This window comes from Dendroctonus ponderosae, unplaced genomic scaffold (genome assembly GCF_020466585.1).
Source record: "Dendroctonus ponderosae isolate FM_Combo_2020 unplaced genomic scaffold, Dpon_F_20191213v2 Dpon_F_20191213_4, whole genome shotgun sequence".
Classification (NCBI taxonomy): Eukaryota; Metazoa; Arthropoda; class Insecta; order Coleoptera; family Curculionidae; genus Dendroctonus; species Dendroctonus ponderosae.
The window spans coordinates 14,259,713-14,271,434 of NW_026018611.1; the positions used below are offsets into that span (position 1 = coordinate 14,259,713).

General features: G+C 35.8%; 1 protein-coding gene across 2 annotated transcripts; it reads right to left on the bottom strand.

The window, feature by feature from the left end:
• Nucleotides 1–1,678: 1,678 nt before the first annotated feature.
• On the bottom strand, nucleotides 1,679–10,686 carry LOC109546504 (Meckel syndrome type 1 protein). 2 transcript variants are annotated; one of them, XM_048665899.1, is made up of 8 exons: nucleotides 10,480–10,686; nucleotides 7,692–7,938; nucleotides 5,980–6,152; nucleotides 5,588–5,813; nucleotides 5,293–5,404; nucleotides 5,101–5,241; nucleotides 3,896–4,134; nucleotides 1,679–1,962 (listed from the first exon to the last, which is right to left on the bottom strand). In XM_048665899.1, the coding sequence occupies exons 1-8, from the start codon at nucleotides 10,557–10,559 to the stop codon at nucleotides 1,705–1,707; spliced, it is 1,476 nt and encodes a 491-aa protein (XP_048521856.1). In that variant the 5' UTR covers nucleotides 10,560–10,686; the 3' UTR covers nucleotides 1,679–1,704. The 2 variants fall into 2 exon arrangements, with proteins under 2 accessions (XP_048521856.1, XP_048521855.1); XM_048665898.1 differs by having other exon boundaries at nucleotides 5,101–5,404; nucleotides 10,480–10,685.
• Between the last annotated feature and the right edge of the window lie 1,036 nt (nucleotides 10,687–11,722).

Genomic DNA, 11,722 nt, shown 5'->3' on the forward strand with positions numbered 1-11,722 from the left:
ATATTGTGTTTGTGAAAAATAATTTTTATTTACTAATGCACGATTACAGTCACTGAAGCACTTGTGTGAACATCGTAAGCTGCAACCTTTACAACTGTTTCAGTTTTCAGTAAACTGAGGCATTTACGCAAAGGTCAATGAAGTGCTATTAGTGGCTATTAGGCTATTAGTGCTATTATTTATCTAAAAATGGATAACTAGCTTACAGTTCCTTCCAACAAATGGCGAATGAGAATTTTCTGTATGATAAGGCGAAGGAACATGAATCTGACGCTAGATTATTGAATTCTAAAAGAGGCGTCATATTTTTAAATTTCAGCAAAATGAGTTTTAAATTGATTTTAAAATCTTTTTCATAACTTCTGTCGACTCATGCGTGAACTTAGTTTCAAGATTTTGTGTGATCTTTGGCAATGATTTGCTGGACAGCATTGTCGATCGAGTGCATTACTAAATGCACACGATTTTAAATTATTTAAAACAATATACGTATGTGCCTGGCTTGCACAAGCCAATTAGTGCAAATAAATTGAACGAAAATTTGGCGTTTACACGCTTAGTTTGTTTTGAACAAAAGTGAGGAGCACCCAAAATAGCATTTTTTCTCAACAAGATGAAAAATTAAAACGGCTACAACAGAAATCACACTGCGGAGTCAAACGAAATAAGAAAGCAATTTAAAATATACCTTAAAAATTCTGAAAAAGTGAACTGGCAGCACGCAAGGTTTCTAATAATTAATTATTAGCCTGCATCTAGAAATATGTTATATTTTTACACATAGACTGTACTATTAGTAATATGAATAATTCATGCTTGGCTGTGTTCGCCTGGGAACTTTCGGGTTCCTAAAAAATGCAACTCATCAAAACACCACAAATGAGGTAAGTTTACATCCCCCAGAAGATATTCTGTGCTGAACACTGCGCGCATATTGGCCTTACCCTTTTTATGACGCGATTTCTCGGTCTACTGATCCACTAACGGGATTTTCAAAAAGCATTTAACCCGACAGAGGTGGATGGCTAGTTCTTCACAAGGGTGAATTCCGCTATGACTGCAGAGAACTGTGTTGTCCTCTCTGTTACGACATATATGGAGCGATAGCAGCTTATTCTGACTGGGAAGGTCATAAAAAAAACTACAGGTAACACAATAAGTCATGGAGAAGACTATATTAGGCATCTCTTAAGAGACAGAATGAATAACAGCGACATAAAGAAAGAACTGGGGTAGAGGATGTGGTCAGGGAAATAACAACATCAAAATGGAATTAAGGAGACACATTGCAAGAGAGACGGACTACAGATCGACCAACAAGATCTTTGAATGAAGGCCGAGACATGAAGCCTAACTCACAATAGAAACTTTTCAGAACGGCAGATTCCTCTATTGGTTTGGACATATGGGTGGATGCTTATGAGGGTGGCGGTTTTGTGAGAAATATAAGCGTGGCCCTCAATATTTTTTCACGTACGCGTAGATGGTTTTCCTTATGTTAATGTCTCGCATGTAAGATTGTGGCGAATCTGGGGTCAGTCGGTTTTTTCAAAAACCAAATAAATGTATTTTCTACGTCAAACTATTCTGAAAATAATAGACTAGGGAACAGGGATTCGACCAATAGGAACACATTGTATTTTGCAAGGGGCTGAATACAGTAATGCTTAACAGTAAGTCTGAAAAAAAATCTGCATATTTATTTTAGTCAATTACAATATCTGCCACATGTTTGCGAGCATCCAGCATTTCCTTTCTAGCTTTTTTAAATTCTTGAATTACTTGTTCTACACTTTTTAACAGCGCCGAAGAACCCAGTCGCTCGAGCATTGTTTTTGAACTCTTATCAATGCTCCCTCGGCGTTCTTCCAAAAATTCTTGAGATTGATGCAGTACATTAATCTTAATATTTAGTTCGCCCGTGCAAATCGTTTCTGTTCCGTATTTGTTAATTGTGTTTTCCTAAAAACAGTAAAATTTGCAAAAAAATGGACAGAAAAAAAATAAGTATGTAAGGTACACAAGGTAAATAGAATTGGCGTTATTTTCCTGGAGGTGTAGTCTGGGAATCTTTAGAGAGTACAGAAAAATAAAGGAGAATATAATTGTCGCAAGGAGAACTGGAATATTCGCAAAAACAAGTTGTTTTATGTGTAAATCAACAAAATTAAAACAGGTGAAATTGAGAACTATTCAATGTTTCAAATTTGACTTTTTAAATTGAGTTCCCCATGCTTATACCTGAAGTTTTTGCACACGAAATAAACTTAGTATTAAGAGCAATATGAGAAGTAATGCTGGAGGATAGAATGCAGTACCACAGTCTACGAGGGGAACTTGAGGCGCAGCACATAGTGAGGTGGCTGAGAGCAAGAAGCTATGCTGGGAGGAACATGTCGCTAAAATGCACACGGACGGAATAGCCAGGTGGGCATGAACAAAAAAACTCCACACGTCCCGAGCACCTGGGAGACCGCCAAGAAGCTGGCAAGAGACCTTGACGTCCGGATCACAGGAGGTATAAGAAAAAGCAGAAATAAACTTGTGATTAGAAAGAGCAGCAAGAAGTGAACAAATGTAGATGATGCTGACAAATAAAAAAAAACATAAACAAACATTTAAAACAAGCCGATACAGGTATTCTTGAAGATCTACATAGAAACATTGTGGAGTCAATCAACGGGGCTCAAAAGAAGCACTGCTTAAAACAAGCAGAAAATGAACAAAAGCTTCATAAATATTAAAAATTTTATGAAACACAGACGAAAATGACTAAGAAAAAAAAACGCAACAAAAAGATGAGCTAAGTCGACCGAATAAAGATATAGCCGCAAGAACTAACATCAGAAACCTCAACAATCAATTGGGGCCTTATAGAGTTTTAAACATAATAAAAGTATGACGGAGCTACGTAATAAATTAAGTAGGGGAAAAGCTGAAATAACTAAACTGAAGAATGATAGAGGGCAAACAACAAGTAACAGAGAAGAAATATTAAAGATTGTCGCGGACTTTTACACCAAGCTCTATAGAAACCAGAGTCAAGCAGGAACATCTGAAAATATTCCAACATAATAAATCAAGGATCGGAAGAGATGCCAGCGGTAACAGAAAATGAGGTCTTCCAGTCGTTGTCAGAAAGAACACCTGAGCACCTGGCGAGAACGGTGTTGTTGTAGAAACCATCAAACTGGGCATCAAACTGGAAATTTCCTGTTAAAGGTTATGTACAAATGATCAATATAAATCAAATAAAATACAATTAAGTTTTGAAATCATAGAAATGTTCGAAGTTCTGCTCGTTTTACTCCAAACATGTTTTGTCCCAATCACTTTACCGTGCACTCTTGGCAGCAGCCTGGGTTCACATTTTGAACAGCTTCTCGTATTCGGTTAATTAACTCCTGCTCAATTTGTGCCGGTGTTCGGAAGATCAGAGATTTAATGTGTTCTAGTGTCCTGTGAATGGTGAACACTGGGTGTCTTCGCAAAGATTTTTTATTCCTCCAGCCGCCGGGCAAACAAACAAAAAAAACACACATGTGACAGATGTGACAAATCGGGAAGAGAAAAGCTGATTGTGAAGGGGCCGAGACCAGAGAGGACTGAGTTGGGGGGCGATGCAGAAAGAGTTCAGCAGGCAGATTGAACAGAGATTAGAACCGACGGACAGGCTAAAAGATCTGGAGTTAAATGATCTGACAGGAAACATCGTCGAAAGTATCAGAATATCGAAAATGTAAAAAAAAAATTTGTACTCTCCAAATAAGCCCTAATAACCCTATAAAATGCCACAATGGTAAAATAAGGAAATTCAGATGTCAACGGTAAAATGTTAAGTAGATTCTTATGATCTGGAAAAGTTGAATTTCGCGCTTCATTCATCCAGTCCTACCTGATAACCATTAGGAATACCAATCCACGAAACGTCATCGTAGTTTTGGTAATCTCCAATAAAATATCTTCTCATTTCGCTAATGGGGTTTTTCGTAAAACGGAAGCACTTTAAGTTGTGTGTTAACGTTCTGGAAGAATATATTGGGATCTGTAGATAACACAACCCTTCAGTTCTGTATCGATTCCAAGAACCTTTCGATATAATTTCGAAGTATACATAGGGAAGTTGGGAGTATTCTGAAACAAACAAAAACACAGTAGTTTTAGAAATAAATCACCTAAAGAACAAAATTAACCGAGATTTTATCAACACTGTCGATCCGCGAGTCGTGGTATCTGCCAATATTAATGCAGATGTTTTACGGTCAAGTAATAAATTCATTTCTCATCTGTTTATTGAACAAATTGTCTAATACTAAAAAAAACTCATTATTTAGCGACCCTTCAAGAACGAGAAATGAGAAGAAGAATCTTCCAAGTAACATCGGGTTACTTAGTTTTTGAACGTCATTTTCATATAGCATATTGCCGAGATAATTACGTCTATATGACGTGACGAAATGGGTCATTTTGACGGTGTGGAACTCAAAAAGCTCCACACTGATAATAGCATAATAAACGATAGAAAGGAGGGTTACAGGAGACTACAGTGCGCAAGACACGTTAAAATAATGCCGGACCATAGAATGGTAAACTATGATGTTAAAACTATTGTGGGAGGAGGTTTCAGAGGGAAAACGTCCATTGGGTCGGCCCTGCCTCAGATGGAGAAATAATATTACAAAAGACCTAAAAGCCATGAACATCGAAGATGACCCTAATCGGATGCTTGATAGGGAAGGATGGAGACGTGTGGTTGAGCAGTCGGTAATAATCCACCCAGCGTTGTGAAGCCACAAATGATGATGATGATGATGATGATGACATTTGCTTCGTCAATGGTCTGGTTGTTCATAATGTTATTGCAATTTGAAACTGGTGAAATTGGATGCAACCCTGATTATGGAAAAATACTTTTTTGCTTCAAGTTTGATCTTTGGTTGCATGTAGTTGGAAGCAAGCGAATGTTTAAATTAATTAATATTTTAATTTTTCTTTTCTTTTTTTATTTGATAGTTGATAACTTGAATGGAAGCTGAACGATTAGATTAAATTAAACCAAATACATACATAATAACATAAATAATCTTAAACCCAAATTACCATTAGATTGTCCTAAATTTGTTAAATTATATTCCAAAAGTATCTCCATGTTATGGCCGAAATGTACTAATCCATTTTCATCTGCTGCCCTGCAGAGATGCGTTCTGCCCTTCATATGATCTAAGTCAGAACTGAACCATCCTTGGGGAAGCTTAATCTGATATTGAACAAAAATATCTGAGTACTCAAAACCTTTTGCAGAGCATATTTCCATGAAGACGAAAACGTATAACTTATTTCTTGGTGGCAGCTTGAAGGGTCCTGGGAATAACTTTTCCTTCTTGAGAGCTTCAAAATCATTGATCTTAAAAAATAAAAATTGAAACAATGACAATACGTATTTTTACTTCGACTTTAACCATGCAAGTTAACAAAAATCACGTTTGTTTTTCAAATATAAAAGATAGGGCCGAGGTAGTAACCCTTGCTTCGTCTTCCTTGAAACGCTAATAGCACATAACATGAATAACTACTAGCCAATACTCACTTTCTTAATTAAAGTTTTCTCGTTAACTTCAATCGACTCTGGAACATTGTTTGAACAATGCTCAATAAGATAGTTGAAGATTCGCTCCTTTTCGGTATGTATTTTTAAAACATAACGTTGTGTGTTTGTAATATCTGGGCTTATTCGTAAAATTTTCGACTGCTTATTATATCCCACTGTACACAGCAGTTTTTCATTTTTTAACCACGTTCCTTCGAAATTTTGTCTAAAATCGTTCTGTATTAATGTTGGATGGTTAACAAAGTGGATTTTTTCTGTCGCCATAATACACAAAGTAGAATCTTCAAAGCTTACTTTTAAAACAGGTGAAGAAATTATATGTATATTAAAAAAAAAAATGGTATCGTGAAATTTTAAATTAATACGCTTACCCAAAGTCCGCCATTATGTACATGTTTTCAAACGTATTTCGGACCAACGGGTTTTCAATAGATTTTATGACGCTCGTATTATAGTCATAAGCATCTTTTCCGTCTGAAATGTTTGAACGACCTACTGCTAAATTATTCAACCTTTCTTCTAGATAAGCAGTATTACCCATAATCTAGACAAATTAAAGCAATTTACAGAATATAAATAAAATTATATACCGGGTGTCCAAGGTAAGGATGCATTGCATGGGGATCTCCGAAACCGTAAGATACGAATTCGGTTAAATAAGGAAAAAGTTGCCCAAGCAGGAGGCCATAATGCCATATACAAGGCGTTTTCAAAAAAGGAATATTTCTTTAAATTTTTGAGTAATTTAGAAGAAAGTGGTTTTTGGAATTTCCGTTCTTTTTAATTTTTGAAGTTATTTCAAATAATCAAAAATAAAAAAAAATGCTTTCCCACGGCACCAACCTCAGGCACCCCCATGACCGGTTTCGAGCATATTAGCTCTCATTAGCACTCTCCACAGGGAGTTTCCGGAGGACACGGAAATATTTTGGAAATGTGTTCTGTAGGTCAAAATAAGATAAATGATAAACGGCTCTAAAGTTAAAAAAGTAAACAACAAAATTAAATTAATTTAGAATATTTCAGAAAATACTCCCATTAAGCTTCAGCCCGCTTTTTAATCTTCCGTGTTGTTCGTTGAATTGCTCGGATATTGTTTTCTAAGAGATGATATTTGTAGCATTGAAAATTCGATTGCGGAATCCTTCCGTTCTTGTTTCGTATACTGATGATTCCATCCACCTCCAGAGGCAGTAATCCAGTGGATTTAATTCTGGCGATCTTGGTGGCCAAGCATGAAGTCCTTCTCTGCCAACCGAACGATCACGAAAACGATTGTCTAAGAAATTATGCGCAGCCGGCGATTAACATGAGGAGGGGCTCCGTCTCACTCAAAGTGCTCAAAGTACATTAGGGGTCGAACAATTGGAGAAACATCGAACATCATCTAACATGTTACAATCAACATCACCATACGTTAATACTGAATCGATGTTGAAAGTTTCGTTCAAACGGGGCTTGAGGATTTTTATCGAACAACCGATGTTCACTGTGATAGTTATTGATTCCAACGCGGGTAAACTAAGCTTCATCGGAGTCGCGATCACCTTTTTGAAGTCTTTGAATTGGTTGAACGTCGAAAGGCTTTAAATCGTTTTACCTAGGTGTCTTCTAAACGGCCATATGCGATGACTAACACCTGGCTTTACTTCAGTCATATCCAGAACATTCTCTTCAATTTCGACATTTAAACCCGCTTCTCGTTCAGTCCAGGCGCAGTCAATCCTGGTGCTTGGAAAAGTTCAAGTTTCTTGAATACTTGCAAAACCTTTTTGAAAAACTTCGATTAAAAAACGACGTCGATGTTACATTAGGTATTAGGATTAAATTAGTTATTGGCAAACAATAAAGTACAAACAAATGTCGAAAAAGAAAAACACATTGGTTTCAGAAACGGTTAAGAATCGGATTACATCATATGGGTTGTTTTGTTTAATTCTGACCTCCTGAACATATTGGCGGAATGTTTCCCTTTCCTCTCAAAACACCCTGTATATTGCATATCGCTTCAATAAGAATTTCTCAAAATGCCAGTATACCTAACTAATAACTTCATTAAGAAAAGTTTTATGATTATATTTACCTCATGGTCTACATAGAACTCATCACCAGTGCAATACGAAAATAATAAATAGTCGTCTTCTTCCGAAAAATCCTCACTGATGAGTTTGTGATATTCTTTTTCACGTTCTGTAAAACAGTTTCGTTCATCGCTGTAATATTCCTTCTGCTCCTTGCTGAAGACCTTTTCTTGCCAACCAAAGACTTTTTCTAAGTACAGAGTCTCCGGTTTTTCTGCTTGGCATGAATTGTCCTCTTTAATTTTAATCCTGCCAACAGTTTTTATTTTTGAAATTTAGTTTAACAACTTCGTAAAGTTCGTAAACTGTAATTGATTTGGTTTTCTATCGAACTAGGTTTAAATGGAACTAAACGAAAATCAATGTATCAATCAATCAATCAACTCAATGATCAGTAAATAAATTAAATCTCTCAACGTCTACAACTTATTTACTTTACGACTGCCGAATTATAACAATGAAAAAGAAAACGGTGAAATAAATGACAATAGTCAAATTATTACGAAAGATAACATAACTATTACTACTAATTATTTCACTTAGATAGTTAAATTTATATACTTTTAAAGCACACACATACACGCATACATACATCGTATAAAATATTCCAACGACGTTAAGACAAAAAAAAACAAGACTTAGAGCATACCCTCCCAGGATAAAAGTAAGGCGATGATATTTCAAAAAGTAAGCAATATAATTCCAAAGGGATATTTTCTAGGTGAAAGAGAGGTAATTCTTTTGAAGGAAACCGGAAAAATGTAACATGTAGATCAAAATTGTACATCAAATGAGACGTTATGTATTCTAATCGTAAAGCATTTTTGAAGAGTTCTAAACTTATAACTTTTTACTTCTTATGGAAAGGGATTCGAGGAACTTTGTTTTGTCTTTATCGTTTCTTACATATTAACATTGCAAGTTTTCAAATTGTCATTCTGTAACAGGATGTTAAGAAATAAATTTGACTAATTTCAAGGCATGATTCTGCATGCAAACTTTATGTCCGCAAATGTTTCGTTTTCCGAGAAATGGGGTGAAAAGAAGAAAAGTTAAATTAAAATAGATTAAAGCCTTAAAAATTAATTAATAAAATTTGTTGTATTTAAAATAATTTATATTCGACTGAAATATTTCATATCTGCAGTAATATGCTTTCGGAGAGGTATTTTATATTATATCACTACATCTCTTGTGTCTTATTGGTCGCAGATGTGCTCTCAACTGCCCGAATTTCCTCACACATGTTGTGACTGAATCGAATTTTCAATTTTCTACCCAACGATTCCAATGTCATATCATGGTTGTCATGAACCATGCCATCATGGTTGTCATGGAGGTCATGAAACCCCCTGTACTGGGTTGATGTCGACTAATGATAATTTATCTAGTTTCATAGACAACCAAAAACTGAATTTCTACGACATAACCTATTCCTGACTTGAAAGCGTGATCCGTCCCTGACCCTTGTCTTTATCTATGTCCCTGACGGTATGAATCGACTGGAATGCCTTACAGCGCCGTTATATCTGACCGTCCCCACCCTGCGGTCGCTCGCTCTTTTCCCTCGCACGCACACGGCGACTTATTAAAGCCCATTTACACTATTTACTTGTCTTTGTCTCTTATTTACACGCTCAAACCATCTGAACGATCTGGCTTGCGCAAGCCAGTTCTGTGCAAATGAACTGAACGAAAAGCTGGCGTTTACAGGAGTTATGTGGGACTCCCCTTAGAGACCTTGGGTACTGCCTAAGAACCCATAAATCCGCCATTTATCACACTGAGGAACATTGGCTACCGTTAGGAAGTCATAAATCCACCCTGCATCACACTGAGAGACTTTGGGTACCGTTAGGAAGCCATAAATCTGCCATGCCATCATTCCCGAATTTTTGAGAAGAAGCTTCGGTGCAACTATAAGAACCGGCCGCGGGACACAGACATTCATCCAAAAGAGTGACAAACGAGATCATCCAGGACATCATCCAGGGGACGAAGAGGAGAAAAGCCCCTGGACATGACGAAATCTCTAATGAGGTCCTCAAAAAGCTACCCAACACAGTAATTGAGGACCTAAACACAGTGACAAAGGAAATTGGAAAAGATGTCTGAAGGAGGAGAAAAAACACGACTGATTCAAGGCCTTAAACAAAATAACGGAGACAGAACTTCATTTATTGAAAGGCCAATAATTTTATTCTTTGAAGAAGAAATACAGAAGAGTCGCCGTCAAGCGAAAGTTCAGCTAGATAACTGAAGCAGTAGTAATGAATGAAGTAGACACTATTGCTTTTATGCGATAGCAACTATTGTTTTTATGCGTTCACAGGTTCCTTGGTGCAACAAAATCTAAACAGTTCTATGAAAGCTTGCTTGAGACGGTTCAAGTTGAGAAGTTCAAACTAGTAGTAACGACAGCAACGAAGATAAGACCAAACGTCCGTCATTGTGACAGACAGTTCGTCATAGAGACAGTCGGTCAGTCATTATCAGTCAGTTCAGAGGTGTTCTGTGGTCATTATCATTAGTCTGTCAAAACTACGGTATTTTAAATATTTATCCATTAAGAGATAATACAGTTATCAGTTATATAAATATATGACAATAAAAATATACATTTTTTAAAATACACCTTATTTTGTATGTGTTAGCGCGCATGTATTGTCAATTTTTGATTAATCAAAAATGGGTGTCCACTTAACATTTCTGAAACAGTAATTTCGACCGATATAAAAGTGTCCGTCATTGAGAAGAAAAACATTATGGCCATTTTAGCAAAACACTTACCTTACTTTAAAATTTTCTATGTTATCAACGCACCGATAAAATCCGGAACATTTTATTAATTCATCAAAAATATAATTCATGTTAACTAAAATCAGTGGATAATGAATTTTTTATCATTCAATGTGACATATAGTTAATAAAAACCGGTTTGTTTGTATTGTTGCTTTAGTTCATTTAGAGTCGGTTGTGGCTCGGCTGAGCTGTTGCTGTGCAACAAAACAACAAATACAAACTGCAATGATAGTTTTCGATACAAGGGTGAACAACGGATTTTCGCCCTCGTGACAAACACTATTTATTATTCGAAAGAAATCATAACACACAAAAAATAAGTTATATTAAACAATAATAGACAAGAATAAAAACATCAAATTCATATTTTAAATTATACGTCAAATACATTTTTCAACTGTCACGTTTTGACGTTTGTAATTTTTCAAAAATGTACTTTTGTAAGCATATACAATGAGTGTTGAAAATTCAATATCCTGCATCCCACCAGTGCCCCCAAGTTAGAGATGGCGCAATTGTTGGTTTCAACTTCCAACCTTGAAACAGCTACTGTCGCTGCATGGTGTTTGTACAAGTTGCATATTCTGCATGAGATTTGCGCTATTTAAAAAGATCGTGTTTTGCTTGTGGCAACATCGACAAACGCAGAAAAATAGGCCATTAAAAAGACTTTAAGACCGATCTAACAAAGTTATAATTTACAAATTGCAAGTAAACTTTAAATTAAGATCAATAGAAAATACTAGAAAAGTGTTTCTTTATATCATCGCTTCTGATCGGAAAATGGCAGTTTTTGATTCATTCGAATAAAAATTAATGTATGTGTTAGGTTTACATTTAAGTCGCAACTTTATTGGAATATATGAATCAAAACTGCCACTATTTGAATAGAATCCATTGTTTTGTTTAACTTTCGCGCAGATTGCGTAGAAAAGCCAAAATGCAACTAAAATGTTTGTCATTGCCTAGTAGTTTTCACTACTCATTAGTTTAACAAGAGTTTAAACTTAAACTGTATATATAAATAATCTTTATTTCCTATAGAAAAAGGCTATCGACCCAATCGGTCTTTCTGCCCAACTTAAACTATTAATTAGTTAATTGTCATAATTATATCGAAAATAGGTGCTGCAAAAAAAAGTTCGTCAAGAAAATTGTTTATGTAAATTTGTTAAAATTGGCGATTTTTTCACCTCTACTTTCAGCGAGTTCCTGCTGTCTAATATACAAG